The 27,880-nt window shown below is 37.2% G+C and overlaps 1 protein-coding gene across 1 annotated transcript in view; it reads left to right on the top strand.

The window, feature by feature from the left end:
- LOC306860937 (cadherin-6-like) overlaps positions 1-27,880 on the top strand; it is a gene marked incomplete at both ends in the record, with an annotated part of 68,643 nt that overhangs the window by 27,595 nt on the left and 13,168 nt on the right. Inside the window, 4 exons of the mRNA XM_079402965.1 lie at positions 150-269; positions 4,117-4,284; positions 20,926-21,107; positions 26,437-26,693. Coding sequence (XP_079259091.1) covers positions 150-269; positions 4,117-4,284; positions 20,926-21,107; positions 26,437-26,693 — 727 coding nt within the window. The remainder of the gene's footprint in view (positions 1-149; positions 270-4,116; positions 4,285-20,925; positions 21,108-26,436; positions 26,694-27,880) is intronic.

Below are 27,880 nucleotides of genomic sequence, written 5' to 3'. Positions count from 1 at the left end.
CCTCTGACTGCTGTCAGCTGTGTTTGGAAGAAAAGACGGAGGGTCACATGCTCATTGAACCTTGAGTTTGTCAAAAAATATTTCTTATTTCATCTCTCTCTCTCTCTCTCTCTCTCTCTCTCTCTCTCTCTCTCGCTCTCTTTTCCTAGGCACATCGGTTATTCAAGTGACAGCCACAGATGCTGATGACCCAACGTATGGGAATAGTGCCAAACTTGTTTATTCAGTGATTCAAGGCCAGCAGTACTTCACTGTGGACCCGCAGTCAGGTGTGCGTTTGCTTTTATTCTTTATGATTAGAAATGCAATATTTTTCAGTTTTAAAGGATGATGAAATGCATATGTATTATTTTATGTCTCACAAGGTTAGTTTATAAAGGGCCAATTTTACCAACAGCTTGCGTCAACGCAGACCCTCTTTTGGCATCAAAGGTGTGGTATATAATATTGACAGCTAGTAGCTGAAATAGGTACTGTGGTCCAAATTCAAAATAGTGTTTTTCCTCGCTCCTCCTCCTCAGTCTCGACGCTCACACACGTTGGCAACAAGCCTTACACTGTAAATTGATGAGCTGATTTATCCGTCTTTTAATATTCCTCTGGTCATAGAGCTTTTTAGATGGATGCCGAGGATTTTTAGGTCGGGTAGAATCTGTGATTACTGAGCCAGTTTGTTTGCTGGCTTCCATGGCTGCATTAGGGGCCGTTCACACAGTTTTTCCATTACAATGCGCTACTTTTCCATGGTTTTTTTAATGTAAACACATGCTAGACGGACGTGTGTTATCGTTGCACTCAAATCTCACGTCTTTTGCAGCATCTCACACATTTTTATTTGCATTTTTAATTCGCTGTGTCAGGTTAAAATAATTTCAACTTTTACATGCAGTGCTGCTCATCAATGTCAGTTCCAAAACATTGGACCAATCAGAACATCCTGGAGGCTTTTATTTGAAGGCAGAGAAGACATTCTGCACTGTGCTTTTTAAAAAACCATACCTGATTGCTGCATCTCGTGTTTTTTAGATGCAAAGACACATTCTGTGTGAATGGTGCCAAATGTTGTGTTTTCCACCAACTGGCAACCCATGGTGTCAAAATACTACTGGCTAAACTGGCAGTGGTTGGAATCACACAGGCCAAAACAAAAAGCAGACATTCCGACACGTAACACATATTTCAAAGTGGAATAACTGGCAGTAACATTGTCTATTGGAGAAACAAGTATGTGAACTTGAGCATGTCTTAAATATCTGCAGATATATTATACTATTTTTAGTACAGTCAAAAAATTACATATAGCAATCTACTTTATTAAAGACATGCAGTGAAACATCAGTGATTTATTTTTGCGGCTAACCTTATAGGGATAGTTCACCCAAAAATGAAAATTCTGTCATTAATTACTCACCCTCATGTCATTACAAACCCGTAAGACATCTTCAGAACACAAATTAAGATAGTTTTGATGAAATCCGAGAGCTTTCTGGCCTAAAGTCTGCAATGATTTTTGCACCAAAACAGGTCCAATGTTTGTAAAAAATGACAGTTTTGCACCCTTATTGTCACTTTCTGTGAAAAAATCTCAATTTTAAGTGGCACAGAAGTAAACACCCACTGCTGTGATTGGCTATCTTCATCACACTGTATCCACACCCCCTCTTTTATAGCATGTCATGTGTTTTGATGCTCAAGATGGCAAGCGCTGTGATAGAACCATATATATTTGAGGCCGAGGCAGAAGAAACTGAACAATGCAATGCAACCACAAGGATCAGTCTGTCTCAGTGTTGCTTAATTTTCGGTATATTGATTTAAAAGTACTATTATTTCTTGTCGTTTTACAAAAGACGCTGCATGTGCGTGGGTGTGTACTGATTGTATTAGCAAAACTCAAACAATGATACACTTGGTGTCTTCATAGTGTTAAATTCTAAGGACAAAACAGCCTATTGTGAAATGTGAAGAACAAACTGAAATTTGATACAGTATTTCAATTGCTCAGGCACATCATTTAAAAGTAAACTTCAGCTATGCATTTCTAATGCTTGGCTCTTTAGGAAAGCTATGCAGAGTTTTTGGAGGTGCAGTTTCTTTACACCCACTGACAGAAAAACATCTGAGTTTGATGATCTTACTCGACATCTTTATACAACATCAATATCGCTTATGTGAGCTGTTCAGAATGCATCTTCTTGATTACATAAAGTCACGATTCTCCTGATTTCAAATCTGGGCATTCAATAAGGGTAGAAAAGAATAAGAAAAGAATAATATTTTAAACTTCAGTTAGTTATGAGTTCTGAAACTTGCAGTATTGTAGAGTAACCTCTTATATTGTAACCTACATTTCACTGCTGGTTATACTCTGTATAATTGTGTATGTGACAAATAAAAAATCTTGAACATCAAGAACATTTGGTTTTCCATTTCATGACCCCCTTAAGTAAAGGTTTATTTCTTCAAGAAGTTTGTTGGGCTGTGGTCCAGCAGAATCATTAGACTCATGCACTCAGCTCATAACGTATCTGTCGTAGTGCAAAAATAAGGCTGAGTGATGTTTGAAAAACGAACTCACAACAGATCAGTCTTGTTGCTGCAGAATTTGGTACGGTCATCACAGCGGTCAAGTGAATTTGCAAGAGCCCTGCGGGATATGAAAGGACTCGGGCGACAGGAAGTGGTGTAATTCTGAAAAGTCGTGATGATTTTCAATAATCAAAAATGATCATGAGACCTAAAAACACAATATTTTCACTCTAAAACAATCGAAAGGAATTTGGTTTCCTATTGCATTCTGCAAACGGTTTTTATTAATTTGTATTCCTTCAATATTTTCTAATCACTTCTGTTGACTATTCTATTGTTTTTGAATGACTAGTTACTATTCAATACTATTAACTATATTCTAATTACTAAATAATGAGAATGGATAAAGTTTTCTTTTGTAATCTGTATTATTTTCTACATTCTGTACCACTAGCAAGTAGAAGTCGATGACTGAATTCTACAGTATTTTATTATTTAATTTATTCTATTTCCAAGATCATGAATATTGACTAGATTCTATTTTTTCAAGGCTTCAGTTCAAAAGAATGATATTTTTAAATGTGCTAGAAATATTAAATATTGCATTTTTTATAAAATATTTTGTCCATTAAAATGTTGTTTTCTTTACAAAAAAAGCTTGATATGTATTCATTTTAAATGTGTGTGTGTGTGTGTATGTGTGTTTACAAACACACACACACTACAGACTACACGCTACCATTCAAGTGTTAATAATACTTTTTAATACTAATACTAATTTATACTTTTATATAAACAGAATGCATTAATTTGATCTAAAGATAAGACACTGTTCATGTTACAAATTATTTCTATTTCAAATAAATGCTGTTCTTTTGAACTTTCTATTCATCATTCAGCTTTGCAATTGTAGGAATAAATTACATTTCACAATATTACTGTCTTTATATTTTCTTTTCTTTTTTGGATCAAATGAACGCAGACTTGGTGAGACAAAAACATTAAAAATTGATAAAACCTTTAACAAAACTTAGCAAACAACCTTCATCCTTATCTCCACCACACTTTTGCTGTGAAATGATGACATGGGCAAAATATTTTTGATTGGTTTGTGATTTTCATCATATTCTGACTTATGCTTTCAAGACTAATATGTCGTTTTTGCAAATTCATCTATGTTTCCTAGCTAGATAAAATTATCTTGGTCACAAATCAGCAGGATCAGCAACAACGACGTAGAATACATCACCGAAAACCAAAGATTTAAGTTTGCAAGGCATATGTACAATATATGGATGTACAATAAATGTACAATATTCACTGGAATATAAGAACAAGTAACAGTTCCATCTACTGTAATATCTGCCTGACCCATCAGAAGCAGTCAGATCTGTATTCTGCTAAAGTCTCTGTGAATGAAACTCAGGGCAGGACAGCAGTGTGAGGTGTAGGCTGTTCAATGTAATTCCTTTTAATTCACTCCAGTTTTGCCTAATTACCTTACTGGCATGAAAGTTGCTCAATATTGCCAAAGCAAAGTAATGTTTGCTCTGAGTGATCTGTTCCTGTCTCTGTCTCTCTCGGCAGGTATCGTGCGCACAGCGGTCCCTGATATGGACAGGGAAGCTCAGGCGCAGTACCAGGTGGTGATCCAGGCAAGAGATATGGGTGGCCATCAAGGGGGTCTGACAGGGACCACTACTTTCACTGTGCACCTCAGTGACGTCAATGACAACCCTCCCCGCTTCACTCAAAGTGAGTCACACATCCAGTCCTGCTCCAGAACGCATCAACAACCCAGTCTAATCTAGTCTGTCTACTCTAGTCTATTGTTCATTCTGTGGAACGTGTTTTTTTTTCTGTTGTAATCTATGTTTGTAATCTAGCTGTACTTTATTACACTGATTATTTTTCATCTAATCTGTTCTAGTTTACTGAGCTTTGTTTTATACTAGCTATATAGTCTGTAGTCTTGTCTGGTATAGTCTAGTCCAGGTTACTCTGTTATTTTCTAGTCTAGTCGATCTACTTTACTATTCTATGAAGGATCATCTACTCCTCTATTGTATTCTGTTCTGTTCTATTCTATTCTATTCTATGAAGAATCATATCTAATCTAGTCTACTATTCTATTCTATTCTATTCTATTCTATTCTATTCTATTCTATTCCGTTCTATTCCGTTCTATTCTATTCTATGAAGAATCATATCTAATCTAGTCTACTATTCTATTCTATTCTATTCTATTCTATTCTATTCTATTATATTCCGTTCTATTCCGTTCTATTCTATTCTATGAAGAATCATATCTAATCTAGTCTACTATTCTATTATATTCCGTTCTATGAAGAATCATATCTAATCTAGTCTACTATTTTATTCTATTCTATTCCGTTCTATTCTATTCTATGAAGAATCATATCTAATCTAGTCTACACCACAGCACACCACTTTTCTAGTCTAGTCTAGTCTATCCTAATCTAACCTATTCTAGTGTTCACTGTTCTGCTGTTTTGTCTGTTCTAGTATAGTCTACTCTAATCTATTTATTCAATTGTATCATCTCATTTAATCTGGCCTAGCCTGACCTGTTCTATTCTACTACACTGCACTGTTTTATTATAGTTTGTTTCTAGTATACTTGTTCTGTTCTAATGATCCAATCTGGTCTGGTCTGGTCTAGTCTAGTCCAGTCTACTCTGTCTGTTCTAGTATAGTCTAGTCTACTTAAATTTATTTTATTCTATTTTAGTATATCACACTGTTTATTCTCTAGTCTAGTGTACATAACTGTTATTTTCTAGTCATCTAATCTGTTTTAGTTAACTAAAACTAGGTTAGTATCATTAATTGACATAAAGCTTAAAAGAACATGAAACATAAATATTAAATGAAAAAAAAAAGAATGTTGCCTTGGTAACTAACTGAAATAAAATTACAGTACTAAAATTACTAAAAACTAAATCTAAAATAATTTGTAGCTAAATAGAAATATTTAGAACAAACGGAAATGACAAAAGCACATAACAAATGGACTAAAACTTAAACTAAAATTAAAATGAAAACTAAAAATATGAAAGCTCATTCAAAACTTTAATAATAATTATAATAGTGTGTAAATAATATAAACACTTTTCCAGTCTAGCCTAATCTATTATTATCTGGTCTACTCATATTCTGCTCTTATCTAGAGTTCTCTGTTTTGTTTCAGTCTTAGTCTCATTTATTTTCCATGAGCTCTCTTTCAGAGCATACTATAAACTCTAAATTCAATAGCTATTTTGTTGTGAAGATCAAAGAGTTGCAGTATGGGCTCTTTATATCCCCGTCAGCATACACGCTGTCCATTAGTTGCTCTAATGACACGCAGTGCACTGTTTGCTAACATCACAAGTGCTGTTTCCACGTCGCCGGTCAGACTAACCAGCAGGAAGAGAAGAGATGTGGGTGTTCATGTTTGTGACATGATGTAACCTTTTGAAATGGATTCATGATTTATTTATTTTCTACTTTAAATCACTCTGTCCTGTTTTCCTGACTGCACTTCTGTCCACTTGTTAGCCGCAGCGAGCTTATTACACGCGTACTATTCATGCTGCAGATGCCATCTTATTGCAGTAATTGATTGACAGCTCAAAGACGTGAGTGGTGGTTTGGAGACTGTGGGCGTGATGTCAGAAGATGACACATGAGGGACCGACTTGCGTCTGCTGTATTATATTCTGTGTGATTGGGATGCGATCTTATCAGTCGTACACTAGAGAGTCATAACGTACACAATTAGTTAGCTGCATAAATTCAATCTCCAGTCTGAACTGTTCGAAATGGATTATTTCCCTAGAAATGTGTAATAACGTTAGCTGAATATTACTGCGTATCATATTTGTTTTGCTTCAATTATAGATTCACTTGTGTTCATCGACTCTCTGAATCAATCTCTCTAACCACAAGCGCTCAAACCAACTATTTAAACAGTATGCACATTTTTGCTATTTGATTTAGGATTGCCCTGAAAACGCCGTTGTACACTGCACTGTTTTTATTCCAGTCTGCTAAACTTTGTTTGATTCTACTCATCTAATCTGGTCTAGTTTAGTCCAGTCCAGTGTAGTTTTGTTGTAGTTAATTAAAACTAAAACTATTATTCAAAATAATCAAATGAAGCTGAAATAAAATAAAATCTCAATATACAGTAAATTGCCCTGTAAAAACTATAATCATTAAGACAATGTGGTGAAGAACTCAGATGTAGGGCATGCTCGGAAACCAAAGAACAGAGATGTTTTGATGCTTGAGGAGGCAACATACAAAAGTGTATGTGAAAGTATGTGATCTTTTGAACTGGATTAATAATTGGTAGATTAACCGGATTAACCGGACAGTGAAAACAGTTTAAAACCCAATGAAGTGGTGAATTTGCCTCGTCTCACCAGCTGATTGAAACTCTGAATCCCTAACCACTGCATCCAATTACTGTGCACCATCTTTGAATTTATGATGGGTTATATTGATTTTTTTTGTCTTGAATGTGAAGAATATAGGATATTTGCATCTGAAGATGAAATGGTAATGCATTTATGTTATCATGTTTACAATATGGGAAGTAAATATGAAATAGACTAACCAGCGCTTATGTTTTTTTTTTATTAATGGGGTTACAAAAAAGTAAATAAAAATATAAGACTGGTATAAAATGAGTTGCAGTTGGTCATTTCTGCGCATTTTAAAAACATTAAATTACTCTTACTGGGCAGTTTAATTCACTGACTCCTGGTCACCCAGGATTTTTTTTCTTATATAAAAAACTTTATAAAGTTTGTAATATATGTAATAAAGTTTTAGTGTGGCAAATATCAAGTAAAAATCATAAAGTAATAACTTCATTAAAACCCATTCCTGCTCAACCCATATCAAACATTAAAATATTAAAACAGGGCATGACACACTTGGTCGTGCTTAAAAATTTGCCTAAAAGCAGTTTCAAATGGCTAATTAAAAATTGGATAATGGAAAAAAGAGCCAGAGCATTAAATTGAAATATGTTTTCCCCCTTTTTTCTTAAAAGCAGCAGTATGGGTCACTCCAAGTTTATTCTTGTTCAGTTCTTGTAGTTCCCTTAGCACTTATTACAGGACACACTTCTATTCTGATTCTCTTACTGAGTTCGTATTCTGATCCTCTATACAGCACTAGGGTCAGTTGCTTGGACCACTTTCTTGCTTTTACTTGGTTGTGTGTGTGTGTGTGTGTGTGTGTGCGACTTCTGATTTTTTAAAGTCGACTTTTTTGTGATGAAAGTCGAGTCGAAGTTGACTAGTCGCTGAAGACGTCATTACTGAACGTCTGGAGCTGTGACAAACACCTTGTGCACAGCATGGCATATGACACAGCACTGCCCACATGGCTATTGCTGCTATACCAGCTATTTTTATCGGTTCTTTCGTCTTTGGGTCGTTATATTTCTGACTGATTTCTGCTCGTTCTAAATCAGATACAGATAAGTAGCACGGTAAAGTTTACATTCACATGAATGAATGCATCTGTGAGAGTGATTGCGTGTGTGAATTTATTCTTCCTGGCAGTGTCTCTCTACTAGTAGTGAAGCTGTGGGATTTAGTTAAGAAATATATGCTTGAACTTTTCAGTTTCTAAGCTATTTTATTGAGAAATCACAGAACAGTGTTGACAATACATTTCTGTGCTGAATGATTCTGTGCACGCAATCTGCGCGTGATGTATTGTACGGGCTACTGTATGTGTGTGCGTTACAGTGCAGCAGCGCATTAGATTAGAACGCGATTAACGTACCTGTACAATAAGCTGTTTAAAACGTACATTCTCCCGTTCAATTTCGAGCATCCTGTAATACAGGTCCTTCTCAAAAAATTAGCATATTGTGATAAAGTTCATTATTTTCTGTAATGTACTGATAAACATTAGACTTTCATATATTTTAGATTCATTACAACACAACTGAAGTAGTTCAAGCCTTTTATTGTTTTAATATTGATGATTTTGGCATACAGCTCATGAAAACCCAAAATTCCTATCTCTAAAAATTAGCATATTTCATCCGACCAATAAAAGAAAAGTGTTTTTAATACAAAAAAAAAGTCAACCTTCAAATAATTATGTTCAGTTATGCACTCAATACTTGGTCGGGAATCCTTTTGCAGAAATGACTGCTTCAATGCGGCGTGGCATGCAGGCAATCAGCCTGTGGCACTGCTGAGGTGTTATGGAGGCCCAGGATGCTTCGATAGCGGCCTTAAGCTCATCCAGAGTGTTGGGTCATGCGTCTCTCAACTTTCTCTTCACAATATCCCACAGATTCTCTATGGGGTTCAGGTCAGGAGAGTTGGCAGGCCAATTGAGCACAGTAATACCATGGTCAGTAAACCATTTACCAGTGGTTTTGGCACTGTGAGCAGGTGCCAGGTCGTGCTGAAAAATGAAATCTTCATCTCCATAAAGCTTTTCAGCAGATGGAAGCATGAAGTGCTCCAAAATCTCCTGATAGCTAGCTGCATTGACCCTGCCCTTGATAAAACACAGTGGACCAACACCAGCATCACTGACTGTGGGTACTTGACACTGGACTTCAGGCATTTTGGCATTTCCCTCTCCCCAGTCTTCCTCCAGACTCTGGCACCTTGATTTCCGAATGACATGCAAAATTTGCTTTCATCCGAAAAAAGTACTTTGGACCACTGAGCAACAGTCCAGTGCTGCTTCTCTGTAGCCCAGGTCAGGCGCTTCTGCCGCTGTTTCTGGTTCAAAAGTGGCTTGACCTGGGGAATGCGGCACCTGTAGCCCATTTCCTGCACACGCCTGTACGCGGTGGCTCTGGATGTTTCTACTCCAGACTCAGTCCACTGCTTCCGCAGGTCCCCCAAGGTCTGGAATCGGTCCTTCTCCACAATCTTCCTCAGGGTCCGGTCACCTCTTCTCGTTGTGCTGCGTTTTCTGCCTCACTTTTTCCTTCCCACAGACTTCCCACTGAGGTGCCTTGATACAGCACTCTGGGAACAGCCTATTCGTTCAGAAATTCCTTTCTGTGTCTTACCCTCTTGCTTGAGGGTGTCAATGATGGCCTTCTGGACAGCAGTCAGGTCGGCAGTCTTACCCATGATTGCGGTTTTGATTAATGAACCAGGCTGGGAGTTTTTAAAAGCCTCAGGAATCTTTTGCAGGTGTTTAGAGTTAATTTGTTGATTCAGATGATTAGGTTAATAGCTCGTTTAGAGAACCTTTTCATGATATGCTAATTTTTTGAGATAGGAATTTTGGGTTTTCATGAGCTGTATGCCAAAATCATCAATATTAAAACAATAAAAGGCTTGAACTACTTCAGTTGTGTTGTAATGAATCTAAAATATATGAAAGTCTAATGTTTATCAGTACATTACAGAAAATAATGAACTTTATCACAATATGCTAATTTTTTGAAAAGGACCTGTATAATCACACGTCTTGTGGAGCGCTTTCAGAGTATGAATTAATTTGTAATTTTTACTGTTTGGAAACGGAGCATAAATATGGATTTCATATCCTGTTGCGCCCTCTATAGGACCAGCGACTAGTCGGCATCTAGTGTAACCCCTAGTGTATAGGTAGCCTATATACTGTATAACGGAACATTATTTATCACTAAATAAATAAATAACTAGTCTATAAAACTACAATAGGCATTACTCACAAAAAATGATACTTGCACCTACAGAGGTCGCGCTGCTGCTGTGTTTGATTCACTATAAAGAACCAAGTCGTGATAAATTTGTCATGTATGTATTTGAGTCACAAAAAAGAACCAGCATAGTTAAGTTATAACTACTTTGTTAATATTTTGAATTCTAAGCATTTTAAATAGGCCTATTTAAGTTTAATTTAAATTTACATTTAGTCATTTAGCAAAAGCTTTTATCCAAAGCGACTTAAGGCTGATTTATACTTCTGTGTCGAACCTACACCGTAGGCCAGGGTTCCTCAATAGGCGTCCCGCGAGAGAAAAATGTTTGGCCCACGCTAATTTCAAATAATGTAGCATGAAAATTCAAACGCAGCATCAGAAAGCGACATTCATTTACATCGTGTCCACACCGCAAGCAACAAAATATAACACAACTTATTATAATCAGTGATGCTGTCTACACTGGAATGCGGCATAGCGCTGTGCGACAAATCCTGACAGTAAACTGCTGGCTCGTTCTGTTTATAAAGCACTGACACAAGGTGTTTCTCAATGTCAAGGATACGTCCTTGGCAGGACTGGTCCTTCCAAGTCACTTCCTTCAGAGGCTAGGCGAGGCTCCTCTTAAGCATTCGGAGAACACGTAAATGGAACAGGCTAGCAAGTGCACGTTATTGCGTCATTACGTCAGTGAAACGGTCCGCTTTTGGCGCTGAAAAATGGAAGTGCAAACATTACTGGTTTGGTTGCTGTACAGCTATCAATAACGTAATTTCTAGAATTTATAATATCAATACGGTAGTAATACTTTTTAATACAAAAATGTTTTTTAAGTAATTTGTCATTTGTAAATATACTTACATTTGAACGCATATTGCCCCGTTGGCGCTCCGACTCCGCTAACGTCCGACATTTTGAATTTTTGAGCAAGATAGCAAAGCTGCGCGCATAGGATTATGGGTGATTTTAGCGCGCGAAGAGCGCAAAGGCTACACTTATGCATCCTTTCCTGTGTATGGGATATTTTTCGAACGAAGGACTCAGTCCTTGGTTGAAATTCCGAGGATCCTCGACATTGGAACAGTCCTTCGACGGATGTCGATGAAGTAGCATCCTCGAAATTCTGGCTTCCGAGGATCCTTCCTTGACATTGAGAAACGCCTACAAAGTTCAAATGATTTGCAAAGCTTTGTCGCGTAGATACAATGTGACAGCAAAAACATGGCGAGTGTGAAGAAAAGAAAAGTGGACACGGAAAATAGATTATTCAAATGTGAATGGACTGAACAGTTTTGAGTGAGTGAGTGAGTGAGTGAGTGAGTGAGTGAGTGAGTGAGTGAGTGAGTGAGTGAGTGAGTGATAACATCTTTGTTATGGATGTTGGTTCGCAGTGAGTTTAATTTATTTTTAAGCTCTGAGGTAAAATATCTATCGTTGCTTTCACTATGGCTATAAACCTCATGCAAAATAATATTCAAACTCACATTAGACACTTTTAACATTGAATAAAGCACATAATCATTCCCTGAGATTATCACTGAGATGTCATAATATGTATGTTGTTCCTGCCGCGATGACACAGAAAATAAAAACCATTTCTAAAATAGAATTCTGTGTCGCTTATTGTCACGCGTCGCTGTTGCAGGTGGTTAGGACAAAAGTTACATGGAAAAGATTTTCTTTTTATCGCGTCACATCTGGTTGGGACACACGTTTGACCCCCCCCCCCCCCCCCCCCCCAGATCTAATAATTGAATCGTGAAAATCGCGAAAGAAACTACGAGCATGCAATGTCGTGATCAGTTAAGTCACGAAGTTACCAAAAAGGCGATTAAAGCTGTCATAAAACTGTGCGTGCAAGTAATATGTTATATATGAGTTACATTAAGAACATGTCTCTGAAATGGTTTTCAAAACTGTTCTGGAGCATCCCAGCTCTGTCCCTCATCTAACACGCCCGAATCAACTCGTCAGCTCATTAGACGAGACTGAAATGGGTCAGAAAAGGTCAAGTTGAGAGAAAATACGATGCGTGTCAGATCCACGCCATGTTCAACAGCGGCAGCTCTTAAAGAAATAACCTAATAAGCAGCTGCTGTGATGTCTTGTTCATCAAGAACAAAAGAAAAAAGAGGAAATCGATAACTTTTATATAGCTGTAAGTATTTATCTGTATTTAGTTTAGAATTTAGTGTTTGATAACTTTTTTCAATTTCTGTATATTTCTGTTGAGGGGCACAGGTAGATAAATATGACATTTATTATAATGGGTTAATGTGAAAATTGTTTTTTAAGTTCACTTAAATTAGAAGTTATTTTTAAAGTCTAATAAATGTTCAAATTAATAGCTGTAAATTATAATGTAAAGTTGAATGGCTATAGTCAATGGTTAAATATTAGGGGGAAACATTTTATAGGGAAATCAGTATTAATTAGTATCAGTGAGACTGGCATTCAGTCATAAAAAAGATGCCATTAAACAAATATTAAAAATATACTGTCTTTATGTTGTTTGTACATTAATTTGAAGATTGAATGTGAAATTATTGCAATATAAAAGTGTATCTAAAAACTTTAATGTTAGGTGGGATTAATCGCGATTAATTTTAGAAAAATGTGCGATTAATTAGTTGTTTTAGTCTATTGACAGCACTAGTGTATATATATATATATATATATATATATATGAATGTGAGCATTAAAATATGTGACTATGAGAGTAAAAATGTATGAATGTGAAAGGAGAATGTAAGTGTGTGAAAGTAGAAATATATGTATGTGAAAAGAGAATATAAGTGTGTGTGAGAATAGAAATGTATGTATGCGAAAGGAGAATGTAAGTGTGTGAGAGCACCAGAATGAATTATGGCTTGTATGTCCCCTCATATATATACAGGTATATATATATATATATATATATAGGTCAGTGGCCCTTGGCTTGGTATTTTTTGCAGAATTCGGCCCTCGGTGAAAACTAATTGAGGAACCCTGCTGTAGGCTATATGTAGTACGGAGTAGCCTGACGTGTACCTCTCCAAAAATGTCACAGTGTGTCAATTCTACGCGGACCACAAGCTGTGATTGGTCTGCTTTAACCCCTCCCTCCGTATGTATTTGAGTTGTGTGTGTGTGTGTTTTCCACTGCAGGGGTGCAAACTCATCAGGAGTGAAAAAGGTGACAAACTAAACCCCCCCACCCTAGGCAAGTTAAATCACATAGCACATTTCACACATAATGGCAAGTCAAACTGCTTTATAGGGAGAAAATGTTACACACTGCAAAAAATGCTTTTGTTACATTTTTGTCTTGTTTCCAGTCCAAATATCTAATAATTCTTAAATCAAATCTTTTTCTTTTTTTTCAGAAAAAAATGTCAAAAGTCAAAATTATCTTATTTTCGGTTTGAAATAAGATTATTTTGCTTATTCCATATGCAGATTATTTTACTTGTTTTAAGGAAAAACTCACTTAATTTTGACTTCTTATTTTTCTGAAAACAAGACAATAATTTTTACTTATCTAGAAAATGCTTCTTGATTTAAGAATTTTTAGATATATTTGGACTAGAAACAAGACAAAAACTCTAAGTAGGAAAGCATTTTTTGCAATGCACCATTCAAGGATAAACACCTTTATACTATACATTAAACGGTATGCTTTACTTGTAGGTCGAACAGTTCTCAAATCGACTTCATGTCAGAGTAATAGCTTACTGATATGTGAGACAAATGTTAAGGTCGAGACTGAGGACTGAGGGTAGCGAACTAATGTAGCGATAACAAAACTTACAATCTTCATAGCTATCGAAACAGCAGCCTCACGCAAAACAAAACAGCAGCCTCACACGTTAATCACCATTTAAACTGGAACACCATAATTTACAGCAGATACAAATGCATTCCGTCCAAAATATGGACAGTTGCCTGCAGCGTCTAAAAGTTAGTCTTCAGGAGTGGGATTGGTTGGATGCGGGAAAGAACATTAAGGTAAGCCAATCAGAGTAGGGTGGGTCCTTTGCCAACAGGGGAAAAAAAACGCTACAGTTGACGTGACAAATAAATAGTGATAGATGCTATATTTACACTAAGTGCAAATAGCATAGTTTTTTAGAAAAAGCGACGCATAGCCTACGGCGTAGGTCCGACGCAGAAGTATAAACCAGCCTTTAATTTGACTGACTTGATTTGTCTAGTTGAGCGCCAAGGTGGATCCTGATCGATTCGATTTTAGCTATTTGATATTTTGCTTTACCAAAATGTGGTGGCATAATCGAAATAACGTTAATGCACCCGTAAAATAAAGAATGGTGAGTTCAAGTCATGTCAGATACATCGTATTTATGAGTTGAACGCACATGAACGCCACCACAAAGTCGTTATTACGAGTGGGAGACTCAAAATTTTCTTTAAGCCCCGAGTTTCCGAGTTGGCGGCATGTCAGTGAAAAAACGTGTCGGATGCAATGGACGCAGCCAAAGACTAAAGATATGCAGCGTCGGTAAAGTTGTTGAAATTAATAAAATTATAATTTTTTGTAATATACAATATGTTACATATATAAAATATTATATTATTGTATCATTATAATACAATCAGTTTACATCAACTTCATAAATTAAATAAAAACGGGAAAAAGAAAAAACACAACGATGTACATTCTTCATTCAATATTTTGTAGATGTAGAGTAAAATAAATAGTTGTTATGTAAAAAAGTTAAATCGCCATCTTTTTCAGACCAAAGTGACTCGTAAGTACGAACATCCCAGGAAGACTTGAACGCAGCAGTATTTCTCCTAAGGTGAAAGTACTACATCAGTGACAGCCTTAAGTTCAGTCATATGAAAATAAAACAAACTAGATATTACCTTCAAAAGTGACTTTTTGTAATGTCTATTGATATTTTCTGCCACAATAATATCTTAAATTACCTTCAAGAAAATCTAAAGATATGCATTTAATTGCAATTAATTTGATGAATTACTTTGCATTTCATGTAATTAATTCAATTAAACGTGACTGTTTGACAGTTCTAGTTTTTATGAGACACCCACTAATTGCTGTTTTTATACATTGCACAAGAGAGGATTAATCAGTTATAATGTCACACATTGATATATTATGGCACAAGGGATAGAGAGCATACTAGCATGATATTTCTGGCACATACAGTATGGCATAAATTTATGATATTCTGAATTCAGCCGATGTGCTCATTTGCACATTTAAGAGCCACATGATCACATGATCACTCTCTCTTCCTCCCCTGTCCTATATAATAAAAGGCAAAAAGGCCTATAAATAAAATATCAGGGGGAAAAACATTAGATAAATGTGTTAGCTGTCTTTAAAATATTATGCTATAAAACATATTTACTTAATCTCTTAAGGTAAAACATTGATATATATATATATATATATATATAATATTAATATTAATTCAAGATTCAAGATTTTTATTTGTCACATACACAATTATACAGAATATAACCAGCAGTGAAATGTAGGTCAGGTCATTATTAATAATATTAATTATTATTCAGGTCAGGTAATATTAATAATATTGATATTAAAGAAATATTAAGCAGCATCTGTTTAATTATGCTAATACTATAATATGTTTCTTGAACATCAAATCAGCATATTATAATTATTTCTGAAGGATTGCGTGACAATAAAATAATATTTAAATATTTTTTTATATATTTAGTTTTAATATATGATTTAAATATATTTGATTTAAAAAATATATATTCAATAAGAAATTTTACATTTGAATACTATTTTACAATATGACTGTTTTTACTGTATTTTGGATCAAATAAATGCAGGCTTGGTGAGCATAAGAGACCTCTTTTAAAAAACATTCAGAAACTCAAACTTAATTTAACTAGCATATTGAGCGCCTGCCTGTGCATACACTCTAAAAAATGCTGTGTTAAATACAACCAAGTGCTGCTGGGTGAAATATGGACAAACTTGACCCAGCGGTTGGGTTAAATGTTTAAATGTTTAACCCAACCTTCTGGATAGTAACCCAACCACTGGGTCAATTGCTGGGTTTGTCCATATTTTACCAGCACTGGGTTGTATTTAATACAGAATTTTGTGTATACAGTGTAGCAAGAACAGCCGGAAAAATACTGATTTTTACATGTTTAAGTATAATAAACATAATTTAGACAAACAATTAAATAAATTTTGGTGTTTCTCCATTGATATCGATATGAGCTGTATATGCATGGCTGTAAAAATAGCATAATAAATATAGTCCCAGAATAAACTGACTTACTTTAAATGGTAAATTCTGGTCTTGTCGCCTCTTTCAATGAGTTAAATCAGATGTGTTAGATTAGGAAGCCATCTGAATTGTGTAGTGTTGGGCCAGGACTGGAAAATCCTGCTTTACAATGATTGTGTACTTTGATCCTCTTCACCGATTCAGCACTCTGCAGGATCTGACAGTGATCACAGAGTGAACAAATAAGTCACTGAGCAGCTTAACCTTACATCCTGTGTGTCTCTCGGGATGTTGTGCTTTATTTCCAGGTCCAGCTGATGTGTTAAGGACGTTGTGTCCTGGTATGGATTGAGTCCTGACTCTCAACAGGAGCCGATTCACAGCGTTGCAAATAGTGTCGCTGAGTCCCTCAAACATGCCTTGCCCCTGCTGACCCGTGATCCGTGACTGCTTTCATTCTCTGCGTAGCTCTCTCGAAAAGCTAAAAACCTCTGCGCCGTGTGTTTGAAGGAAAGATATGAAAGCGTGGTTTGGTGTCTTGGGCGTAGGGAGCATCTGTATGTATGTGTGTATGAAATATTTGATGATTTCTATGAAGATAAGATGGTTGTGGTATGTGCTGTGTGTTTGAGATATCAAAGTTTGAGAGGTGAGTGTGAGTGACTGTGGATTTGATAAGGCTTATGGGTGTCTGTCAGTCCATATCTGTCGGCTTTAATAAATGTGTGTGCGAGTGACTAAACAAAGCCTGGAGCCGTTCGCGCCGCTTGAGTCACCTCTGAGCAAGAGAGGTCCAGTGAATTGGCGCGAGCCTGGGACTCGTAACTCAACATGGCCCTCCGAGTTAGACAAGTCAGCTCCTTTTGGCGATATAAATCATCACCCAGAACTGCTCAGACTTGACTGAGCTTCTGTAAACACCTGCAAAAAAACCTGGTCTAAAAGAATGGCAGGAAAAATGTGATTTCCAGTCGAATGCATGTAAGCCACACCTATACGATGCTGATAAAAAGGCACAGATGCCAATAAACTGTTTTCCTGTCTTGTTTGTGAGTGTTTCTCGGGTTTTTGAATGCTGAAGTTTCTGAAGTTTACAGAAAAGATTAGAATGCTCGTGTTCGTTGGAATTGCCTGGTTTGGTTCCGGAGCGCCACTCGCTTGCTTGTTTTCCGCCTCGTTAGTCAGAAACAAGGAAACACGCAGCATTGTTTGCACCAACAAAGATACAGAGAAGACTTTTTCTCCTCCTGGGGACCCCATGAAATCAAAATTAGAGTTTTGTGGCTTTTAGTTAGTTTGTTAGCTTTTACACTTAATGGTTTCTAAGGGGGGGTTTTCACAGCGATTCTGTAGAAGAATCATTTTGGGATCTCCAAAGAACATTTCATAATTCATAATCATGCTTCCTCTGATGTCCTCTCAGAACAAAGTCCACAGACATATGTTTAGAACTGTTTTCGCTAATAAACAGTGCTTGATCAGTACTTATTTCTCTCCTGATTCAGACAAAGCAACTTTTCCACTGGAGAAAGCAATATGATAGATAGAGGACTCATATTTTAGCCAGAAGCAATGGATTGAATTTAAAAATGTCTTGATGGCTTGTTTACTTACAAACACACAGGTTTTCAATTTGATGGACTATTGTTGTGTGGATTACTTGTGGATTATTGTGATGTTTTTATCAGCTGTATAGACTCTTATTCTGGCGGCACCCATTCACTGCAGAGGATCAATTGGTGAGCAAGTGATGTAATGCTAAATTCCTCCAAATCTGTTCTGGAAGAACTTTACAATAATCTAAAGAAACTTTTTTCACTGTAAAGAACTTTTTGCGGAATGAAAAGTTTCCATGGATGTTAAAAGTTCTACGTGGAACCATTGATGCCAATAAAGAAGTTTTATTTTATAATAAACGTTTAACAGATATGTGTTCTAAAATGTTCTATCCTGGGAAAATGGACATCAAATCCTAGTTTGGCCTTTTATCTTTAACCTTGTCATACATGGGTGTTTTTACAACTTCAAACACTTTAATGTTTTTATGAAAATGAACTGATTTTAACTTTTTTTGGTTTTTAAAGTGAAGTTCATGTTCTTGGAAACTTTTGACCATGCGTTCATCACTTATTTTTGCTGCTTTTCAAGTACCTTTACGTGTAGTTTTTATTGTTTTACCCTCATCCCAGACCAGATTTAATTATCTAAACAAAGAGGATCACGTGACACTGAAGACTGGAGTAATGATACTTGCAATTCAGCTTTGCATCACAGGAATAAATTACATTTATTACACAAATAGAAAACAGTTATTTTAAACTGTGATAATATTTCACAATATTACTGATTGTACTGTAAAATGTGAAATATTATTGCTTTTCATCCGTGGGACTAGTGAGTGATGTGCCCTACCAAGTACACTCAAACAGTAATAGAGTATTTAAAACCGCTGCAGGGACCCATAGCTAATGATTAGTGATATTTATTCCAAACACAACAATGATTGTTTAATGGCGATCACTACAAAGATTGGCTCTCATAGGCCCTCAGAGGAAGGACTAGAGTATCGAAGTGCGTATCATAATTATGAAGTAGATTATGGTGCTGATGAATCTGGCGACTATTATCACCGTGCCAGAGATAATGACAATCTGTGTTGCGTCTTGTTCAGAGGGCTTTGGCCTGTCTGTAGAGTGCCACGGCTTCCATCAGCCCTCCCTACAGATCCTCTCTTCAAAATCCGCGATTAATATTTCATTTAAAGTTCAGAGCTTTCTGCATCAGTACGCAGCAAAATCACAGCTGAAAAATACAGCTCGGAGACACACAATACATCTTCCAGCCTCTACCTCCCTCCCTCCTACATGAATACACACTGTCTGGATTTCTGTCTTTTGCTCTCTCTGCCTCTTTTCCCTTTCGTTTCCCGGCTCTCCTGCTGCCGTTTCCTCTTTTGTTCTTTCTATCTCTCCCCTAATCTCTCCTCATCCCTTTCTCCTCCTCTGAATAATACACAGTGTTAATACACTGTGCAAAGAAGCCATATTGTATTCCCACAGTGTGTTTCTGTGATCATCTTCTCTTGGCTGCACTCAGCTTTAATGAATGTTAGGAGTTATTAGCTGGCACAAACTGCCTCTGGTGAATCACACTGTCTCAGCCTTTGTTGTTTGCGTGATTCATTTTCTGTTCTGGAGCAAATTTGGCTCTTAAAAGAAGCAAGGAATCATCACTGTCCTGCTTTATATTTCTATCACACTCTCTGTTTGGATCTCTCTTATTCTGTCTCTCTGATATCTTCTTTCCAAAAGCATGTTTGGAATTTACAGAATTAATATCTATCTATCTATCTATCTATCTATCTATCTATCTATCTATCTATCTATCTATCTATCTATCTATCTATCTATCTATCTATCTATCTATCTATCTATCTATCTATCTATCTATCTATCTGTCTGTCTGTCTGTCTGTCTGTCTGTCTGTCTGTCTGTCTGTCTGTCTGCCTGCCCGCCTGCCCGCCCATCCGTCCGTCCGTCCGTCCGTCCGTTCATCGATCCATCTAGCCATCCATCCATCTATCCATCCGTCTGTCTGTCTGTCTATCTATCTGTCTGTCCGTTCATCCGTCCGTCCGCCCGTCCGTCTGTCTATCTATCTATCTATCTATCTATCTGATACAATAGCATTAATTAATCTGAGTCTAATCTAAATTACTAACAATTTAGTAAATTTAGTAACTGATACGTTTGTGGTACAAATGTGAACGATTCCTCAAATCCCATGCTTTGCTTTAGGACAGGTGTGCTGTTACTTTTGAAGGCATTCAAATGTGCCTTATAGTTGATAAAACGGATGAAAAAAAATCATAGACATACATTGTAGCAGCACCTGAGCTGTATTTAATGACCAGAATATCACTCTTTTGACTTGATCCAGTAAGCAACCACCCAAAACACCCTAGAAACCACATAAAAGTTAACTGAGAACCACTCAGAACTCTTTGGCAATACATTTGTTTTTGTTATGGTGATTGATCATGGTATAAGATCTGATGCATGTCTCTCGTGTGAGATGAGAAACACTTTTCATTCTCTTATGGAATGCAGTCGATTGCCTGTGTTATTTGCTGTCTCTAATTAGGTTTAAACAGACTCATGCAGGTTTTCTCTTTTTAGAGTTTTATTTTTGGCCCACAATATAGCTGCCGCACACAAAGACAGAAGAGCCGGTTATTAATTAAACTGTCTTATAACTGCAGAAAAACTGTCTGTGAGAACAAAAGGCAAAACATGGCTTCCTTTGCCATGTTATATATATATATATAAAAGGATGGAGGTCAAATTGATTTGAACTGGCTGTAGGGGGTTTGTATGAATGCCTTACACATGTAATGAGATTAATGATGATGTTCTAATTTTAGTGTTTTTGCCTGATTATTTTCTACACCATCTCTGTTTCCTGCAGGTATGTGGTCATTTTCGGTCTCTGAATTGGCCATCCCTGGGGTGGAGATTGGTCGTCTGTCGGCAACAGATGCAGACCTGGGTGAAAATGCTCGGATGGATTTTATGATCGTGGACGGAGAGGCAGGGGACACCTTCAACATAACTGGATTGAACCAAGAGGCTGTGATTTTGTTAAACAAGGTGGGAGTGGAGAAACAGAAATACCTACAGTAATGTTGTTTTCTTCCGTACATTCCCAAATCAGAACCAAATCCAATTTTATGCTGTATCTGACACAAAACTGTTCAGTTGTTTGTCTTAACAGCAGGGGTGCAAACTTGTAAGGAGTGAAAAAGGTGACAAACTAATGTTTACATATATTTGGACTAGATACAAGACAAAAACTCAAAGTTTTTGATTCTGAAAACACAAAAAAAGTAGGAAAGCATTTTTTGCAATGCACCATTCAAGGATGAACACCTTTATATGATTAAAAGACGTTTGAGCGACAACTACGGTCTACAATCAACAAGGATTGTTGTAAAGATGTTACATGAGCTTAGTCTGGGGAAATAAACCACTGTAAATCTTAATTTCAGCACTCAAATTTTTGAAGCAGCTGACGGGCTAAACGCAAGGTGTTTCTCCGTCTTGAAACAGGCTGTTACAGGCTGACACCTAGCTATGGCTTAGCGCTGCCTGACTTGAGTGATACTAATATTACTATACATTAAACGGTATGCTTTACTTGTAGGTCGAACAGTTCTCAAATCAACTTCATGTCAGAGTAATAGCTTACTGATATGTGAGACAAATGTCAAGGTTGAGACTGAGGAGCATTTTTGCAAAGGGTAGCGAACTAATGTAGCGATAACGAAACTTACAATCTTCATTGCTATCGAAACAGCAGCCTCACGCAAAACAAAACAAAACAAAACAAAACAAAACAAAACAAAACAAAACAAAACAAAACAAAACAAAACAGCAGCCTCACACGTTAATCACCATTTAAACTGGAACACCATAATTTACAGTAGATACAAATGCATTCCGTCCGAAATATGGACAGTTGCCTGCAGCGTCTAAAAGTTAGGCTTCATGAGTGAGATTGGTTGGATGAGGGAAAGAGCATTAAGGTAAGCCAATCAGAGGCAGAGTAGGGCAGGTCCATTCCTTTACTAACAGGGGGAAAAAAACGCTACAGGTGATGTGACACAGATGACTCGCAGATACGATGATGACTACGCCCCCTCCATCCCATGGGCTCTTTTCAGTGCGGCTAGTGAGCAACTACACAAAAACCCTAGCAACACCCTGACAACTACCCAGATCACTCAAGCAACTGCATAGCCTCACATTAAAAACTCTGAACACTCTAGCAACCACCTAGTAATGGCCTAGCAAGCATTCAGAATATTCTAGCAACCACATAGCAACACCCTGGCAACCACAAGCCAGTGCACTAAAAATAACTACCCTAGTAACCCCATAACAACATGCCAAAAACACTCTAAATGCCTATGAAGCTTCATAGCAACAGCCTGAGAACCACCAACAGCGCCTCAGTATTGTGGTAATGCACTGGCAATCATGACTCATATTTTCCCTCAGAAAGTGAAATGCTTTAGTTGTATTTACATTGTATTTATTCAGAATAGCGAAAGGGCAAAGTAAAATGCAAAGCAATAACAAAGAAAGAAGTTCCAGCAGAATGAATCGCAAATGAGTTAAATTGACTCAAATGTAAATGAGGACAATCTGCAGCGCAAACATCTGCCAGCGAACATGCATATTAGCACCAGCGGAAAGAGAAATTTTACCTGCGGCCCCTGGAGAGACCTCATCACAGCACACACAGGCAGCCGTTATTTAAATACAAACTTCGCAGGGACTGAAAATGTGCATTTCATATAAAAGGACTTTGTGTGACGGTAAGTCACACGTAACTAATTGAAAAAAGAAAAGATTCCACCTTTTAGATGAATCAAAATAAGCAAACTGTAAAATGAATCGCAAGTTATTTTATGCCCTGGTAAGTGCTTATAAAGACAGATATGCATGAGCCTGTGTGTGAGTGAGAGATCTTTACCCATCCACTGAGCTCAATACTTAAATGACAGGTGTGTGTGTGTGTGTGTGCTAGTTGAAGACACAGCCAGAACAAACAGAAGAAGGACAGACGTGCATAAAAAGAAAACAGGAAAGAGAAGGTTGCGAGGAATGAGATGAGTCAGAGACACGAGGGGAGGAGGAGAAAAGAGTGAATACGAAAAGCAAATTAGACAGAGGAAGAGCGCGGGGAGACTAATGCCGCTGAGTAACAAGGGAGAGGAAGCGCATGGAGATGTTGATTAACACATGGCTGTAGTTCAAGTGACAGAGCTTTTCATGTGTGTTAGTGGCTCTCAGCGCTGCTTATGCCCACTTCTCCACTGCACACCATTTCTACAGGCCTTACAGTACTCGATTATACACTCGTTTTATTTTTCTCCTCAAGTCCACTTATACTTTTAGTTATGGTTGAGAGGTGTGACCCAAATCCTATACCATGATATGATGAATTTTATTTTACAATAACTGTATGTATATGATGGGGTATGAATTCTGGAAATGTTGAGACATTTTTTAAATTTGAATAAAATGAAAACTAAAAGACTTTCAAATCACATGAGCCAATATTTTATTCACAATAGAACATAGATAACATAACACATGTTTAAATGGATAAATTTGACAATTTTATGCACAATATGAGCTCATTTCAAATTTGATGCCTGCTACAGGTCTCAAAAAAGTTGGCACGGGGGTCAACAAAGGGCTGAAAAAGCAAGACATTTTGAAAAGATTCAGCTGGGAGAACATCTAGCAGCTAATTAAGTTAATTGACATCAGGTCTGTAACATGATTAGCTATAAAAGGGATGTCTTAGAGAGGCAGAGTCTCTCAGAAGTAAAGATGGGCAGAGGCTCTCCAATCTCTGAAAGAGTGCCCAAAAAGACTGTGGAATACATTAAAATCAACGTTCCTCAACGTCAAATTTAAAAAGATTTAGAGAAACTGGAGAAATCTCTGTGAGTAAGGGACAAGGCCGAAGACCTTTGTTGGATGCCCGTGGTCTTCGGGCCCTCTGACAACACTGCATCACTCATCGGCATGATTCTGTCATTGACATTACTAAATGGGCCCAGGAATACTTCCAGAAACTACTGTCGGTAAACACAATCCGCCGTGCCATCTGCAGATGCCAACTAAAGCTCTATTATGCAAAATTGTTTATATGTGAACATGGTACAGAAGCGCCGTCATGTCCTGTGGGCCAAGGCTCATTTAAAATGGACTGTTTCAAATGGCGCTTTTCCACTGCGTGGTACGACTTGGCTCGGCACGGTTCAGAACGGCACGGAACGGCTCAGTTCGGCTCGGTTTGCATTTCCACTGCAGTTTATTACCGCTTTAGAGTGGGCGGGATTATTCACGTGTCGTTATAGTTGCGCCGCCTCTACTGCCGTGACTCCTGAAAATCATTTTAATTCTGCATCGCTCCATCACGCTCTCGCTGGATCCACTCCTCGGCTATCACGAGAGGACAGTCTGTACTTCCTCAACTGACAACGAAAAGAAAGGTGCGCTCATTCAAAACAGTTGCATTCGATCCTTCGCTGGCTGTGCTGATTTAAGTCTAGCGGGTCTGTTGTATCTCGCGCCGCAAGTTCAAATGATGCAAAAAAAAAAAAAAAAAAGTTCAAATGACGCAGGCAGTGACGATTTTCTCCGGCCAATCAGTGATCAGCAGGGTTTACATGTCACGTTTTGGTAATGGTACGGCTTGCTTGGAACCTCGGCCGAGGTGGCACTAAAAAATACCAGGTACCAGGTACTGTACCCAGTGGAAAACCACGCAAAAGTGAGCTGTACTGAACCGTACCGTGCTGTAGCATGCAGTGGAAAAGTGTTCTATGGTCAGACGAGTCCAAATTTGACATTTTTATTAGAAATCACAGACGCCGTGTCCTCTGGGCTAAAGAGGAGGGAGACCTTCTAGCGTGGTATCAGCGTTCAGTTTAAAAGTCAACATCTCTGATGGTATGGGGGTGCATAAGCGCATACGGTATGGGCAGCTTGCATGTTTTGGAAGGCACTATGAATGCTTAAAGATATATAAAGGTTTTAGAGCAACATATGCTCCCCTCCAGACAATGTGTGTTTCAGCAGGACAATGCAAAACCACATACTGCAGCTATTGCAACAAAATGGCTTCGTAGTAGAGGAGTCCGGGTGCTGAATTGACCTGCCTGCAGTCCAGATCTTTCACCTATAGAGAACATTTGGCACATTATTAAATGGAAAATACATCAAAGACGACCACAAACTCTTCAGCAGCTGGAAACCTATATCAGGCAAGAATGGGGCTAAATTCCAACACCAAAACTCCAGAAACTCATAACCTCGATGCCCAGATGTCTTCAAACTGTTTTGAAAAGAAGAGGAGATGCTACACCATGGTAAACATGCCCCCGTATTTTGAGACCTGTAGCAGGCATCAAATTTGAAATGAGCTCATTTTGTGCATAAAATTGTAAAATTTCTCAGTTTAAACATTTGTTTTATTATTGTTGTATTGTGAATAAAATATTGGCTCATGTGATTTGAAATTCATTTAGTTTTCATTTTATCCAAATTTAAAAAATCTGTCTGTCAATCTATCATTTTGGAATGCAGCAATGCATTTACATTTATTCATTTAGCTGACGCTTTTATCCAAAGCGACTTACAATTGCTATATATGTCAGAGGTCGCACGCCTCTGGAGCAACTAGGGGTTAAGTGTCTTGCTCAGGGACACATTGGTGTCTCACAGTGGATTCGAACCCGGGTCTCTCACACCAAAGGCATGTGTCTTATCCACTGCGCCATCACCAATGCATGAAATTGAGCTTCAGTAGCCAGAAGCATTCGCTACTGCACCTTTAAATTATCTGTATATTATGTAAATATGGTTGGTTATACTGTATGTGCTCATGTCACTCTCATTTTCCTTGATGCCTCCCTTAAAGTCAACATGACTTTCTTGACAGGCTCATAATAACGGTCCTGTTATTTTACAACGTTTGCATCTTCTGAAACTTTGATTGTGTACACCTACGGTTCTCCAGTCTCATCGTGTGTCCAGCGTCAGAAGTGCATCCACAACCCCTAATACAGTTCTGAAGCAGTTATGGATGTTAATATAACCACATCCATGGCTTCCTTCCATCTTAATACCAGCAGAGCAAGCCCTGCAGTCGTTTAAGTTATGAAGAGCTGAAACCCAGACACATTGCTATTTTTTGATGCTTTATATGGGTTTTTTGTAATCTACTGAGGTGCAGAGATGAAAAAGCAGTGAACGTGGGAGTTTAAGCATCTCACTGAAATTAAAAAAATATTTTAGAGTGCCTTCCTGGTGCCAAAACAGTAAAATGAATGCTGGTGTATGAGAGTTTCAATAAAGTAATGTTTCATGATGAAGTGTTTTTTATCTTGATCACCAGGCCGTGGACTACGAGAGGCGAAGCACCTATTCTCTCGCAGTGGAGGTGCAAAACCCAAACGTAGACTCGCGGTTCCTCAGACAAGGTCCGTTTAAAGACCGGGCAATGGTGCGCATCACAGTTCTGAACGCAGACGAGCCGCCGAAGTTCTCCCGCTCACGGTACCGGCTGGATGTATCGGAAAACTGCCCTCCGGCATGCGTGGTGGGAAGAGTGGCCGCCGTGGACCCGGATACAGGCCTCAGTAACAACATCAAGTAAACACATTTTTTCACCTTTTTACCATGTTTACTCAGTATAACTTGCTTTTATCTAGTCATACATACGTATGAGTGAATCTCACAAGAACACATTGGTCACTCCAAAATCAATGCAAAAGTATTTTGCATACTGAAAATGAGTACTTTTTTTTAGGCCATTATTTATCACATTATTTTGCATTGTGACATTTTCATGATAATGAAGCATATTACCAACCAAATTCTTATTGCCATAATATATTTATTTTTCATTATTATTTTTAACGTTGATGCTCAGATTTCATTTCTTTAATACGGCAATCTTGCAATGTTTTTAATTAAAATTTCAGCATAATTTAAAGGCAGTACATATTAATCAACTACTACTATGTGTGAGTGTTTCTTCAGCTGCGGTTACTTTTATGTGCCAGGGACTTTTGAAGGCCACATTTAAAACAGAAAATTTAATTTTGGAAACATTTTAGCATGTCCTCATAATTTATTTGTGCTGTTTTCAAATTAATTTTTATTTACTTTTTGTACTTTTTTTATTTAGCCAAGTTCCAGACCCAGACTTTTAATTTTAAACTTCAAAAATGTGAAAATTAATGATTAAAAAATCATTATTTTAAAACCAGATCTAAACAAAGAGCCGTGTCAATATTTGTTAATTTTATAAATGATGACTACCAAGGCACTAGTAAAGAGCTTGAGATAAAATATGAAACATGACAAAAAAATAAACTTAAAACAGAATATTTTAGTGTGCATTATTTCCAGTTAAGCTGTAACTTTGTCAAATTATGCAAAAATAAAAGTGTAATAATAAGAGTGAATATAATATTTAATTGTATTTAGGACATAATTGTATTTTGTTAATTTAGGAGTTTATATTATATTAGTAATTAGTATTAATATATATTAGTAATATTGTGAAATATTATTACACTTTAAAATAACTGTTTTCTATTTTGATCGAACAAAAGTCTTTACTATCACCTTTTAGCATTTTAACACATCCTTGCTGGATAAAAATATAAATTAAAAGAAAAAATACTGACCCCGAACCTTTGAACTGTAGCATATATTGTTACAAAAGATTTTTGAATAAATGCTGTTCTTTTTAATGTTTTATTCCTTAAAGAATCCTGAAAAAAATGAAGTGGTCAATATATTAAGCAGCACAACTGTTTTCAAGCAGCAAA

Source organism: Barbus barbus (assembly GCF_936440315.1).
Source record: "Barbus barbus genome assembly, chromosome: 41".
Taxonomy (NCBI): Eukaryota; Metazoa; Chordata; class Actinopteri; order Cypriniformes; family Cyprinidae; genus Barbus; species Barbus barbus.
The sequence above is the reverse complement of the archived record's forward strand: the minus strand, read 5'-3'. Positions and strand labels throughout refer to the sequence as shown.